The sequence below is a fragment of the Diceros bicornis genome, chromosome 5, assembly GCF_020826845.1.
Source record: "Diceros bicornis minor isolate mBicDic1 chromosome 5, mDicBic1.mat.cur, whole genome shotgun sequence".
Lineage (NCBI taxonomy): Eukaryota > Metazoa > Chordata > Mammalia > Perissodactyla > Rhinocerotidae > Diceros > Diceros bicornis.
The window spans coordinates 32,703,974-32,719,868 of NC_080744.1; the positions used below are offsets into that span (position 1 = coordinate 32,703,974).

Consider the following 15,895-nt stretch of genomic DNA (forward strand, 5'->3'; position numbering starts at 1 on the left):
CTGGAGAGAGTAGGTAGCAAGGGGCCTATGGAAAGGACTAGGCCAGGTGACTGAAAAGGCTTGTATTCTAAGACATCTGGCTCATGTGAAGGAAGAGCTTGTTTATAACCTTCTGGACACCCATGAAGGTTTATAACCTTCTATGTCTGCAGAGTAAACACCTGAGGCCCTGGACCCTCATTTTCTCAGGGGCCACAGACAGGTGTTTTGTGAACCGCCTACCAGAGGGTAACTGTAGGGACACTGTCACCTGCATCACCTTTCACTTCCAAGTATGATTGGAAACCAACCAACCCAACAAGCAAACAAAAAGCAAAACCTTGGCCGTTTTCAAATTTTCTGTCTTCTACAATGCTACTCTAATGTATAGGAGAAGCATGTTATCCCAAGGTCCCTTTGTTGCTGACTTATTCTCAGCTCAAGTTACTTGTAAGTCAGGTTCACAGCATGGTGGAAGTTGTTGGCTGGCTTTGGGTCACTGCCAAAGAGACACTATTACAAGGATTATGTGTAATAAACACCCTATCATATATCCAACGGTGATCTCTATTGCAAAAGTCCACTGAGCCTAAACCCCTAACTTCTGCCTAGGTGCTTAATATTTTGCCAAGGTTGCTTACCAGGAATTAAAAGAGGACTAGGAACTTGAGAGCTCTACAGGACTTTAGAAGTGATCTAATCCAGCATTTTCCAAACTGTGTTCCAGTGGAACACTTAGTGGCTTGCAATATGTTTAACAGGTGTCCCTTTAAATGGATTCTGTGGTCAAATAAGTTTGGAACACACTGTTATTCAGAGCTAAGTTTCTTAAAGGATGGTTCAAGGTCTTTAACATGCTAAAATGAATCATGGCTCCAAGGGATGCAGCATGCAGCTTTTCTCACACTTATCTGACCACGAGATCCTTTTGTTGTAGAACACGTGTTACCATCTCAAGAACGCCAAGCAGAGGCCATATAGTCTAGTCAGTAACAGCATGGCCTTTAGGGTTTAACCGCCTGGGTTCAATTCCTGGCTTTAGCATTTACTGACTTTATGATCTTGAGCAGATTGCTTAACCTCTTTGTACTTCAGTTTCTCCATCTAAAATAACACTAATGACACCTGCCTATAGGGTTCTTTTAAAAATCAAGGAACAGGGGCTAAGAACAGCGCCTGGCACATACTTGACTACTATCATCCTAACATAGTTTAGAGAAGAACTAGCCCAATACCTTCATTTTGGAGGTGAGAAAAGTGAGTCCCAAATAGTTCACTGATGCAGCATCACTCATTCCACATGCATGATGATTCTAGCCCCAGAAATGGAGATGGACATGGCACAGTTCCTGCCCCAGAGGAACACACACACTAGACTTGGCTCAGATGATACCTTTTAGGAGTAAAGCCAACAACCCAGGCCTCCTGATGTCTGTCCTCCAGCTCATCCTCTGATTCTCTTCTGAATGAGAATGATCTGGATTGGTAACAAAAAGAAAGAGCATAGAGTACAGCTAATAGACTTATCTTTTTAAATTAGGTATGAGGGCATATGTTTTAATTCTTTATTAGTGTGATCCAGAAAGAGTAATCAAGAGAAGCGCTTTTGGAGGAGTGCAATCTCTAAAAGTATAACTTAGAAAGGGAAATAGGAGATAGTATGAATTGGCCCACATAGAGTCCCCAGATATGGCTGGCTTAATGTTTTTCTAGCCACTGTGTCACTGATGGTCCCCTCTGTGTTTGTCTAGGCATCTCCTCCGAGGGCTTTCCTCGAGACTGCTTCAATGAGCAGACAGCAACTAAAGACCCTCCCAACAGGGATGGAGGTGTGTGGGTCCTGGGGTATAGAGCAGGACCAGCCTGTCCATTTCTGCTTCACGAGGAGAGAGAGAAGCCAAACAGAAGCGAATTATACTTGGACCTCCATGTAAGTAGAAATCTTTGTGCTTGTGCTGTGATTCTTTGAGTCAACAGAGGCTCATTTAATATGCATTTAATGTGAATAGCTGCTGAAGCTGCATTTTGTGTGGGGGACATTGTCTACAAATCAATCAATTGCTGAAAACAGATATCTCTCGCTGATCTGAAACCTTGAGCACTAGAAAGTGACTGTGTTTACAGTTTTTCAGAGCACTTTGCTCACATCAGCTTTGCTGCCTAAACCACACTGTGGGAGTACCTGTTTACTGCAACTCACCTCTCAATATCATTTTTCTAAAAATTTGAAAACATATGTGAGCAGACAGATATGCTCTGGATTCTCTAGTGAAATCCAATTAGCCTGTCTTCCTTGCACGTTCCTAAACCTTTCTTTCTCTCCAGCTGCTCAAATAACAGGTGAACAGGTTGTCAGGAAATCTGCCAAATGGAGGATGACCCATTTAAAAAACACAGTCTTCTCCTTTCTCATTCATTCACATATTCATTGACACCAAAGCATTGACTACCCTATACAAAACAAGAGGCTGGGTTTTAGCTACTTCCACATTGTAGATGGCCTGATAGGATTGACCAGACGGTCAGGATTCTCACCACCACTCTTCACCTAGCAGTTTCCTGTCAGAGATGGCAGTGAGCATTAGGAAGCCAAGAAGCACTTTTTTTGGACATTGATTTTAATGCCTATTGACAATCTCGTATCCTTGATTTCTTTTAATACCTTCCAATTCATTACTTTTAGGCCTGGAAATATGTATTTGAGGAGTGTGGGTTGGTCTGTGATGTTTGTATGAGTGGCGATTTTCTCAAGCAACCAAAAGCAGAAGAACCTTGCACTTTTCATAACCACAAAACCGTAGTCACAGAGTGTCATTTTAGAAAAGCATTCGACATCCCAGTTATGGTAAAAGGAGGTTTGGATTGACGCTGAAAGACTGAAAAGTCTACAACCCTTTGTGAAATGACATGGAAATTTGTAAAGTTTTTGTTTTTGGCCCTCTGCCTAAAAAGTTAAGTTGCACATCTTGAGATGTGCTCAAAGAAAGAAGAGGAACAGTGACATCTATTGGTCAGACTACTTTAAGTAGAGCTGGCTGCAAAGTGGGCCTGGGGCGTGAAAGTGCAGAGATGGATTTTGAAGATTGCTTTCTTTTTCTCCTGTGTTTTTAAAAAATTCTGTGTTTATCTATTTTTTTAAACATTGGCTAAACTATGTATCTCTGGTTTTCCTTCTCCCCCATGAATGAAACTATTTCTTAACTTTACTTAATTTATTTCAATTATAAAAATCATATTCAATCCTTGTAGAAAATTTGAAATATGTAGATAAATTGGAAGAAAAGAAATAATCGATAGTCTCAGTAGCCAAGGACAACTGTTAAAATTTGATAAATTTTCTTTGTATTTTTCACTATGTATGATTAACTTTAAATGAGGATTTTTTTCTTTAACAAGTAAACACAGATTTTATATTTTTCTTTTTTTTCTTTACCAATGGCTCTTACGTTGCTTATCCATGTCATTACAAATTCTTTCTAGATCTATTTTAAGTGAATGCATAATATTCCGCTACAACACATACTAAAATTTATTTAATCATTTCTCTATTATTAGATGTTAAAGTTGTTTCCAATTTTGGAAAGGTATACTACAATTTGGAAATAAATAGCATTACCACACATATAATTGTCCCTATGCTTCCTCCCCCTCACCCCCAATATTTAGGTCTATTTCCTTAAGATAAACTTTGGATTATTATCTGTAAGTATTTTTAGGCTTTTGATACATATCACTGTATAAAAAAGGTCTATTTCCTGAACCAGCCTTTAATGGTGTGTGTGTGTGTGTGTGTGTGTGTGTGTGTGTATATAACATAAATATAATATTTATATAAGGTGCTTATATAAATATATAATAAAATCTATAAATATTTCTGTGCCTTAGTTTTGCATTAGTTATAATTTTTAAAAATTAGGATAGTTTCTTTAGATTATTTTCTACATTAGTGGTTTTTAGACCTTGGCTCCTCACCTCCCCAAGCTCTTTCCCCCTCTTCACACAGTACAATTTGACTCTTATGTTTTAAATATTGATATTCTAAGTAAGATGTCCATTTGAAAGGGTTCTATTGATTTAGTAAGAGTTTTCATCCTGTTAGTGATCACCACACCAGCCTGCAATGACATCTTTCCTCTAGGGTCTTTGAACGCTAAGGTCAGAGAGGTGTATATTGCTGTGCGATACTTTGATCAGCCTTAAATGTTGGACAGAACTGCTCTGCTTTAGATTTTGGACCTGATTTGCAGTGTCACCATCAGGAAGTTACTTTCCTCAGCCTTTTCCCATGGGTATGCTGCTTCTCCTTAGTATGCAGGGGTGATAACTAAAACGTTTAATAATTGGTGGGAGTTTGGCATCCACAAATCAGAATGGCTATGGGCGTTAGGGCTGGTGCTGCTATTAAGGCCCCTTATGTAGCTGTGTATTCATCTTTTTTTTTTTTTTTTTTTTTTGGTAAAAGGCCACAGAGGAAATATTTTAGGCTTTGGGGACCATACAGTCTCTCTTGCAGCCACTTAACTCTGCTGACAAAAGCATCCATAGAGAATACATACATGAATGAATGTGCCTGTGTTCTAATAAAAGTTTATAGACATTGAAATTTGAATTTCATATAATTTTCACATCAAGGAACATTATTCATCTTTTGATTTTTTTCCCCCCACCATTTAAAAATGGACCATTCAAAGCTTATGGACCATTAGCTTATGGACCATTCAAAAATAGGCAGTGGGCTAGATTTGCAGTTGGCTGACCTCTGCTCTAGACCAAGAGTTGAAGATCTCCCTCACTTCCATTCCTGGGTCAACCACTAACTAGCTGTGGGACCCTGGGCATTTGTTTGACTCCTGTGGGCTTCAGTTTCTTTATCAAGTGTGTTATGACAGAATGGGGAGGAACAGGAACAGATGAAACAAAATTCCTTTTAGCTATAATATTAGATTTCCTGATTCTATTATAGGAGCGTAAATCAACCCAAGCAATGTTATGCATGTGGAATGGAAATTAGTTTACTTAAAGGAAACAAATCAACCTTAATATTCTCCATGTGAATCTTTGTCTTGCTGTGAGGAACAATGTCACATCTCGGATAGTAAGACCAAAATCGTAGCCTCCTAACTCTATTTGAAGACTTGTACCACTTCTTTCTGTTTCTTCAGTGCAATTCTTTTTTCTCCCAGTTTTATTGAGGTATAATTGACGTATAACATTGAATCAGTTTAAGGTATTCAACATAATGATTTGATATATGTATATATTGCAAAATGATCACCACAATAATTTTAGTTAACATCCATCACCTCACATAGTTACCAATTTTTTTCCTTGTGATGAGAACTTTTAAGATCTTTTCTCTTAGCAACTTTCAAATATGCGATATGGTGTTAACTGTAGTCACCATACTGTATATTATGTCCCCAGAAGTTATTAATCTCATAACCGGGAGTCTGAACCTTTTGACTGCCTTCACCCATTCCCCTCACCCCTCCTCTGGCAACCATCCATCTGTTCTGTTTCTATGAGTTCAGTTTTCTTTAGATTCTGCATATAAGTGAAAACATACAGTATTTGTCTTTCTCTGTCTTATTTCACTTAGCATAATGCCCTCAGGGTCCATCCATGTTGTCACATGTAGCTTTTATCTTTTAGTTACTGAATTGTGAGAAGGTCCAGGGATTCCTTGGGGGAATGACAGGAGGTGGGGCTGATGTAAGGTAGACACAAGGGAGGCTTAGGGCATCATCTGTTTACCAGCCAGTATGTATTTCAATGTTGAAGCAACCAGTGCTTCTGTCTTGGTGCCACTTGGCTAAATGGCAGCCAGGCTGCTGTGTAGAGAGGTTCTATTTGGGTAATTATCCTGCAGTCCTGCTCAAAGAAATTCTGCAGACCATTCTGGCCCGTCTACAAAACTCTTGCAAGACTAAACCCAGTGGTCAGTCAGTTCCACTTTTAGGTCATGAGTTTGCTAAATATTGCATAGAACATACTTATAGTGAAAAATCACTTGTTGTTTGTCAAATTTAACTGGTTGTCCTGTATTTTATTTACTAAATCTGGCAACCCTAGGTATCACTTTTGGGGCAACATCTAAATGCACCAAATGTGTGAATTGCTCTAGGATAGCATCTGTATATGATAAACCCACAGTTACCCCAGAGAGCCCATTTAGAGCATGAACTTTGCAAACTTAGCCTTAAAGGGTAGTTTCTCATATTCCAACCCACTAGGAGCTACCATTAGCCATGCTCCTCAGTTTCCAGTGCACTTTGAACCAGATGTGTCAAAGGCAACTGAATAAGGACAGACTGGAAAGTAAATGGGCCCTAACTTCTTAGAACCAGTACAATTTCTTGAAGATTCCATTTGAGAGAAAACACCATGGAGGTAAACCCTATGGAGGATGGTTTATAAAATGTCTGTAAACAAGGGACATCAGTAGGGTAGAAAAGACACTAAAAGAGGTGTGACCTAAGATCGAAAAAAGATATGAAAAGTAGAAAAGGCAAGTAGTCATTAGGATTATATATTGGTTGCACAAACTCTAGAAGTAGGATTTTGCATGCCAAACTTTAAACTCTTTAAACTCTTCTTGGTAATTCTGTTTTCCAAGGATCATCTCAATCACCTTCTCACCTGTGGGGCCCTGCATTCTCCTTACTGAGTTGGCTTAATTGGCTGGGGAGGGCACAGCATCAGTTTCCACGTAATTGCATCTTATGAACGGAAGGATATAATTACCAAGTCCACACCCAACCTTAGGTGTGAAAACTAGTAACAAAAACTTCCATGCATTGATCACTTCCTAAATGCCAGGCATCATCCTTTGAGGTATTATTATACCTATTATACAAATAAGGAGAGAGGTTCAGTAAAGGCAGAGGCAAGGATTTGAACCCAGGTCTAAGTCTAGACCCAAGTATTTAAATGTTAAGCCCCTCTACCTCTCCACTATTTTGTATGCTTTTTCATTTGTTTCCTTTTGTTTTGTTTTTATTTTATTTTATTATTTTTTTTGTGAGGAAGATCAGCCCTGAGCTAACATCCATGCTAATCCTCCTCTTTTTGCTGAGGAAGACCAGCTCTGAGCTAACATCTATTGCCAATCCTCCTCCTTTTTTTTTCCCCAAAACCCCGGTAGATAATTGTATGTCATAGCTGCACGTCCTTCTAGTTGCTGTATGTGGGACGCGGCCTCAGCATGGCTGGAGAAGCGGTGCGTAGGTGCGCACCCGGGATCCGAACCCGGGCCACCGGTAGTGGAGAGCGCTCACTTAACCACTAAGCCACGGGGCTGGCCCCTTGTTTTGTTTTTAATATAATAAACAAAAAAATTCATTTAATGGATATGAGTTAGCTCCCATAATCAGTGAGAAAGATTGAGAACCAGGCTCAGAATTATGTGGATTGCTAGAACCACAACTAGAATCACTCCACAGAATTCAATCCAAGTGAGGATTCTGGAAGTGCTAACAGGTGACAATGGATGCCTCAGTGTGCATTTTAAAGACCCTGAGTCTTTAAAATTAATGGGGAAACTCTGCTGGGAACATAAGCAGATTTCAGTCCTTCCACCTTCCTTCACTCCTAACTGGCACACTCCACAGCATAAATTAGATTCAACGACAAAGACTGCACAGAGTGCTCTCTGTTATGGTGCCTTTGCAGTACCTGGAAAGGGCCACATCCTTGTCTTGTTTTCGTGGAAGCCAATGAGAGCCTACCACTTAAAGCTGAAGGCCACAGATGACTTACCCAAATCATTAGCATATTCATGACAATGGGGCTTGTATTTGCAAGTGAAGTGAATTCAGAAATGTCAAAGTAGCTTGTTTTCTGAAGGAGCGTGTTTATTTGTATGTGTGAGTATGTATGTGTGGTGTATGTGTTCGAGAAAGAGAGTGAGAAAGACTGAAAGAGAGAGAGACAGACAGATCACGTGTCTGTTGACTGTATGATAAATGATCAAGAAATGATACAGGTAAAAAGAACAGTTGGAAGTGATGAATTCTTGATGGAATTGCAAAATCGTCTTTTTTTTCCTTAACAAATTCTTCATCACTTTGTCATGATAACGCAGTGGAAAAAGAGTAATCTGATTTTATTCCTAAACCCCATGAAATTTAACCAGTTATCTCTCTCAAATTAGGTCCAATTTTGAAATTGGTGTGGAAGGTTGTTATCACATTTAAATAGAAATCCTCATTTATGCTAATCATAAAGTTCAGTTCTTATGCGTTTCACACACTCTCCTTGGCATCCACCTGTCCTCTCTATATACAGCAAGACAATGACAAATCTACTAACATCTCAGATTTCTTTTATAAAACAGAAAAGATAATAAGGTTGGCTTAACCGCTGAATCACTGTAATAGTTAATGGAACTGTGAAATTCGCTTCTCTTTGATCTTGATAACACTTAATTGTCCTTATTTCCTCTTTGTCTATTCTGACATGAGCTACAATTGCCGTTCATGTAAAATTTGTACTCTTGAGAGTGTATACAGGGAAAGTTTGTATTATGCTTTCAAAGCCTGAGAGTTTACAGAATACAACTGAGTTTTATAAAAGTGATGAGAAATTTGTCTAGGAATTTTATTTAAATGAATTGAAATATTGCAGCTGAAAGATTTTGATTTCTCTAAAATTCAAATGATTGCTTTTTGTACCCCCTTTGAGTGAGTTCCATTTTTTTCAGCCTCCCTTTTCTGTCTCATAAACTGCAGTTCTGTATGCATTCACTGGACTCAATACTATGAGCTTCATGTGGTCTCTTTAAACCCTGGTCTCTTTCTACATGCATCATTTATGTTCCATGTGTTTCAGAAGAGCATTTTCTTTCTTCTTTCTTCAGGATAAAGATGGGAATTTGTGGCTAAAATTACAATCCCATATGACCAATTTAGAATTTGAAATGCAGTAGCCTTTGCCTAGAGAATGTTTGAGAGCACTCCTATATTAACATGAGGTTCCAGTTTTTATGGTCCAGTTATTTTTCTCTTGCCTTTTGATTTTTACAGGCTTTAATTAAGCCATCTTGATTTATTATCATTATTTCTAAATAGCGTTAAGAACTTAGCTACTACTGATAAATGTCCTGTGTATGAACATCATAAACTTCCCTCTCCAGCTATACAACGTAAGTGACCTTGATTCTAGGAACTATTATAACGTCTTCAGAATATTTCATGATACTTTTCTAAGTGTTGAAAATGACAGTAGTACTATATATACTTGATTTGTTTGAATCCCAAATTAAAACATGATGTAGAAAATAGAGGCAATAGTGAATATATTTCAAAATTATGGAAATGTGATTCCTCTCCCACTCATTGATTCCTGCAACTATACCTGCTCCATAATAATGATGGTCACTATTGATGGAGTGTCTGTGGTGAACCAAGCAAGCGCTGAGTTAGGAATATTAGCACATTTAATTCTTAGAGCAATCCTAAGAGTTAAATATTTTTCCCATTTTATGCATGTAGACATTAGTTCATAGGAGTTAAGTAAGTTGCCTAAGTGACACAGCTAGTATTTGACTAGTAATATCTCTTATTGAACCCAAATACACTCTACTTCAAAGCCACAGCTTTTGCTCCCCCGTCTCCACTTTTCCCTGCCTTCCTCAACTGTATTCAAGAATAGGATCATGGGGGCTGGCCCTGTGGCATAGTGGTTAAGTGCGCTCGCTCCACTGCTGGCGGCCCGGGTTCGGATCCCGGGCGCGCACTGACGCACCACTTGGCAAGCCATGCTGTGGCGGCGTCCCACATAAAGTGGAGGAAGATGGGCACAGATGTTAGCCCAGGGCCAGTCTTCCTCAGCAAAAAAAGGGGGGGATTGGCATGGATGTTAGCTCAGGGCTGATCTTCCTCACAAAAAAAAATAAATAAAAATGGATCATAGCTGTGGCAACGCCTAGCTTATTTTCTCCTTTGTAATTTTAACGCGTTTACATTTGTTTCTATATTTTTCTCTTAAAATGAATAAATCATGTGAGTATTAACTTTGAGGATTCATTACTGATCAAATCAGGGCTCATAATCTTTGTGTCCTTTCTGCTCTCTGCAAATTCCTTCTAACTTCAGTAGCCATTTGTTTCTGGTAACCAGGTGATCTATTGTGCCTCCGTTCCTATGTTTCGATGTGAAAGAGAACTATTACAAAATACTGTAGTTCCTTGACTTATTGTAATGAAAAGAAAGAACATGTAGAATAAGATTGGTCCAGTTCAAATCCTGGCTATGCCACTCATTGTGTAATCTGAAAATTGACCTGATTTCTTTGAACCTCTGTATTAACATCTACAGCAGTGTCCAAACAGTAGTCACTAGCTACATGTGGCTATTAATTAAAATTAAATAAAATTAAAAATTTAGTTCCTCAGTCACACTAGCCACATTTTAAGTGCTTGGAGGCCACCTGTGGCTACTAGCTACTGTATTGGATGACACAGATGTAGAACATTTCCATCACTGCAGAAACTTGCACTGGACAGCACTAATCTGTAAAACGGGGTCAACGATACCTTTCTCATAGAGTTATGGGAAGGATTAAGGCACGTGAAAACTTGGATAAAGAACCTAGCACAGTGCCTACTTGGGACAACAAGGATACCCTGAGAAAATGCTAGTTCTCTCCCTCCTCTTCCCTCATGCATGCTCTTCTCATCCACCTTCATTTTGTTTTAGGTAAATCCTCATTTTCCCTAATTTTTCTATTGCCTCCTTTAAATTTAAAAATATTTAAAATAACAACTGGATCTTTGGTGTTTGAAATAATATTCTCAAGATAACTTGTACTTTAAAAAAATTAATTGGGCCACCTCCATGGTGTAGTGGTTAAGTTCGGCACGTTCCACTTTGGTGGCCGGGGTTCGTGGGTTTGGATCCTGGGCACAGACCTACACCACTCATCAGCCACGCTGCGGTGGCAACCCACATACAAAAAATAAAGGAAGATTGGCATGGATGTTAGCTCAGGGCAAATCTTCCTCAGCAAAAACAAAACATTAAGTACAGACAAGAAGATACCCAGTTATAGTGTAGCCAATGGCTGTCTGGTTTTTCTACTTGGGAAGAAGGACAGTACAGCAGCCATAGGTCTATAGGGTTTATTAGATTCCAGTCTTCATCCCAAACTTTGATCATGAGCAACTTTAGTCACAATGAAGTGCTTTCTCTATGGACTCCGTGCCTTCAGTAGTGATTATCCATGAGGGACATCAATATTATTCATTTTGGAAAATCTCAGAACCCTTCAGAAGCATGTCCCAGGAAGGTCTGTACCTGAAAGAATGCTCCTTTGTTTCCTCCCCTCCAGCTTTACAACTTAAGTCACAGCCTTTCCTTTTCTTTCTTACGTTATTTTACTTTATGATCAACATTGAATCTATTTGCAAGGAACCTTTGATACTGCCTGGTGGGATCAATCTTAGAAACATTTGACAGTGAGATCCTAACCAGTGATGTCATAACTATTTCAAGGTTGATTTTCATATTTGGAAGAGTAAGGAAATTTTAAATGAAGTAACACCTTTGACGTCTAATGAGTTGGCTTAAAAACAGAAAAAGAAAATGGTCAGTGCTCTGCTGTTGAGGACCTGGGTTCTTTCCCGGGCCAGTCATCATCCGGGAACACTTTTCCCCACGGGGAGGGAAATCTCAGTACTAGGGGACCACACTCGCAGTAGCAGCAGCAGCAGGTGTCAATAAACTCTTGAGAAAAGGTTGGAATGAAACTCCAAATTCTTGGATTTCTCTTACCTCTGAAGTGATTGAGTTGGTTTAAAATCATCTTGGATCACAGGAAAAGTAATAAAGAAGAGAGTGAACTCTGTCACCCTCTACAGTGGCCCCCTGGGAGAACTTTAATTACTCTCTTCAGGTGACACAAATGGAAAAAACCAATCCAGAGAGCACTGACCCTGAAACACCCAAAGGGATCCCTTGAAAGAATTTTCTTTGGAGCGCAGTTCATTCGTGGCACAGACGTGGCGTTGGGGGGGCATTGTATTTAATAGGCCTTTCTGTAACCAACAATCCTGTTCTGACCAAATGGGCCCTCTGCCCAAGTGCATATATGGGAGGGAATTGGGAGGGGCAATTTCCTGCTTGAGCTGTCAGTTTATCAGTAAATACTTATTTCATATTGACCCAGTTGAAAAAAAGTTCTGTTAGATACTGGTTGATGTCCCTAAGAAAGCTATTCCTTTTCTATGAAAACATATCCTACCCATGTAGTACTCACTATGTGCCAGGCATTGAGGAGAGTGTCAAACACATATTACTTTATTTAATGCTGCTCATAACCCATGAAATAGGTACTTTTCTTATTTCCAGTTTGCAGGTGAGGAGGCTGAGGCACAGGTTGCTTGTATAACTCGACCACGGTCAAGCTTCTTGAAGGAGCAGAGGAGGACGTGAGTCCAAGACCCAGGGCCAGCTTCTTAACTCTGCACACCGCCTTCGTTCCTTGATCATTGAAAGATCACACATCCACTGCTCTCTGCTTCTCTTCTAGTTTCACAAGTATGCCCCAGCCTCTCCTCTTCCCTTCCAGAGTCTTCTAGTTTGTTATTGACATTCAACCCATGTCCATGGAAGCTTTGATACTGCTCAGTGGAACCAGAGACATTTTACACTAAGAGTACTCAGTGGAAAAAGGCCTTAATCACTGAGACCAGTCCTTGGAATAGGCAGGTGCAGCCTGTTTTCATTTTAGCTGAGTAGTAAAAACAGTTGCCTGCTTCTGATAGGCTGACCCAGAGGGGCTCTTATAGGTGTTGTGTTAGTTGGCGGGGGGGGGAAGCCACACCACGAAGGCAGGGAAGATGCTGCAAAACTGAAATAGAAGGAGAATCCTAAGGGGGTCTCTGGCTTTTGTCTTTCATTTGTCCTCATAACTCCATTTCAAAGATGTGGAAAATAAGCATAAGAAGGATGCTGAGCAGGAAGAAGGTAAGATCGAATGACAAGGCAATGGGGGATGTGATGTGGGTTCACCAGGAGTTAGAGCACCTCGCTTCCCATCTTGCTGCTGCCCTTGAGCAGTGTGAACTGGTACCAGTTCTTGAGCTTCTCCTGACTTCGGATCTCTTCATCTTGGAAATAAGAAGCTTAAACTAGTTGATTTCTAATATTTCTGAAGTCCCATTCAGCCTCCCAACAATTTGATTCTATCCAAATTCTTCCATAATCTTATTCTCCTTTCATAAGACACCTCATTCATTTACCAAATGTCTTTTGGAGTACTTGTGATGTCATAATTTCCTCAGATTTCATCTTTTGTACCAGACTTCATTTGGTATGTTAAAACATACTTCTTGAACCCCAAAACCCATCTCCACCCATTACTCCATTCATACCTTTATTCATAGTTTACTTAGGCATGCCCTGTATAACGACGTTTCCGTCAACGACGGACTGCATATATGACAGTGGTCCCATAAGATTAGTACCATACGGCCTAGGTGTGTAGTAGGCTGTACCATCTAGGTTTGTGTAAGTACACCCTAGGATGTCCTCACAGTGATGAAATCACCTAACAATGCATTTCTCAGAACGCATCCCCGTCATTAAGCAACGCATGCCTGTACTTATTTTTCCCAGACCATTGCTCTAAACTTTTTCTTCCACAGAAATAGTTTCTACACTCTTACCCTTACTAATTTTAACTCCACTTTCTACTTGTTGTCTCAAGCAGTGGTCACACGAACCTAGTTGAACCACTTAAGGAAACTGGAAACAATTAGTCATTAAAATCAGGCCCAGAACTTGAAATATATTAGATAAGGAGAAACATGAGAATTAAGTAGCCTAACGCTATGAAATGTAATCTTCCCTTGCTTTACTTTTCACTTGCCTTTCTGGGGTTTTATGAGAATGTGGGAGGGAATTATCTAAACTGAATAATAAGGGGAAAGGCTGCAAAGAGAAAGGGGAGGTGGTTTAGGAAATTGTTCTTCTAGGCAATTTCCAATTTCTGCTAATTGATTAAAAAAACAGTTTTTAATGCTGATTCCTCTAATCTTATGAGAGTCAGGAAGCTAGGCTCTGCTGCTCCCAGGAGGTGATGCGTCTTTTTTGTTGCAACCACTCTTTTCGGCTAATCTCACCAGGTATCTATTTGTGGAACTGATGTTCTTATTGCCATGGGGTACAACTGGCTCCAGCTTCAATCTGAGAGGATGGTGAGATGGGAGAAACATGGCGAATTTACTGGTAGTCAACTCTCCACACAAATACTATGTTCAGTTTTCAAGTAGCTGGGTACTGAGTGTTTTTAACAAATAGTTACAAAGAACATCACGTGAGTTAAATGCTACCTAATTATTTATCACTCCTGTTTTAACTTAATTATCTAAGGTAGATCATTTTATCTGGCCTTTGCACGGGTGTTGTTATTAGAGAGCTTAAGTGTTTTGAAGTTAGAGCAAAAGAGAATCAGGTGGGGCTGGAAAAGGAAAAAAGTCTTGTCTGTCACTGATTTTGTCTAGTAGGTACTTAATAAGTATTCATCACAGAATAAGACACTGAGATAAATAATGTCCAAGAGAAGTGATTATTTTTCCCGCTGAAAATGTTAAAACAATAAATAGACTCATTTTTCAAGACTAACCAACTACGATCAAATTTGTAGGCTGCTTATTTGAACCTTCAGTCTGATACATTTTTCAGTTTCCTAAATGACCAGAAATAGTAACATTTCTTGTGGTCATGAGAACCAGTGGCCTGAAAAAGTCAATATTCAAAGATGTATTTGAATTACCATGCCACTCTTCCTTACTCATCTTCATATTTAGATGGTCACTGCTTGCTTTCATTCAAAATTGTTTTAGGGCCAGCTGTTGCTATTCAGACTGAGTCTAGGGTATAAAGTACTTAGTTACAGCTATGAACAAAGAGTCACCTATTTCCTGGCTGACTTCCCCTATTAAACTACACGTTTATGAAGGTTGGAGGGCTCGAGTTTCTTCATCTTTATATCCTTGGGGCCTCTTACATAGTTGGTGCTTAATGATTGTTGGATGAATACATCTTTGCAATGCAGTTACGCTTCATAAATGGAGGAGAATCGTATGGGTGAGCTGGAAAGCCTCTTGACGTGTTTGAGTCCAGAGGATTCTGTGTCTTGTCTGTGACCAGTAGACAAGCTAGCCAGGAATTCTTGCTTGATTTTTCTAAGCAGCCCCTCTAGATTTTCCCCTAAATTACAACAAGGGAAGAGAATGGTCCTTCTCATAATAAGTGTTTTGTGAAGTCGGTCTTCTGTGTCATCTCAGGGGGTCAGGTACATTACATGTCCTGGTGAGAGACCACCAACCGGGCTGACACGCCTGTGCACTTCAAGACGCAGGTGTGTGTGGAGTCCTGTTATGGCAGGAAGCAGAGCTCAGGGCTTTAGAAAAGTCATGGTGGATTCTGGAGCCTGATTGCTTGGATTCCAGTTCTAGTTCCTCACTACCCACTGACGCATGGGCCAGCCACTTCATCTTTCTGTGCCCCAGTTCCCAAATAGGAAAAAGAGAATAATACCAACCTCATCGTTACGTGTATTCACGTTAATATATGTGGAGCACCTAGAACAGTGCTTGGCACATAGTAAATGCCTAATAAATGTTAGATACTGTTGGGGGAAGAGGGAGAATCTCTCTCTGCCTTTTTCTTTAAGGTTCTTCTGGCTGGCCAAATAATCAACAAGACAGGTGAGCAGGAGAAAATAATACCAAGTTTAATAACATGTATACATGGGAGAAACTCAGAAATGAGCAACTCGTCCCTCTGTCTAAGCTGTTTGTTTAAGTATTGTAGCTAAAGGCGAGGAGCGTGTTGGGGGTGGGTAGTGGCCTGGGACTTTAGAGGGCAGGAGGAAAATTTTTGGGGGGGTCATCTATAGATAATGTGGTCAG

The 15,895-nt window shown here is 39.8% G+C and overlaps 1 protein-coding gene across 1 annotated transcript in view; it reads left to right on the plus strand.

Moving 5' to 3' along the window:
- The window catches only part of FMN1 (formin 1), a 365,920-nt gene that overhangs the window by 70,530 nt on the left and 279,495 nt on the right, over positions 1–15,895 (plus strand). Inside the window, exon 2 of the mRNA XM_058541158.1 lies at positions 1,731–1,909. Within this exon, the coding sequence (XP_058397141.1) occupies positions 1,731–1,909 (179 nt within the window). The remainder of the gene's footprint in view (positions 1–1,730; positions 1,910–15,895) is intronic.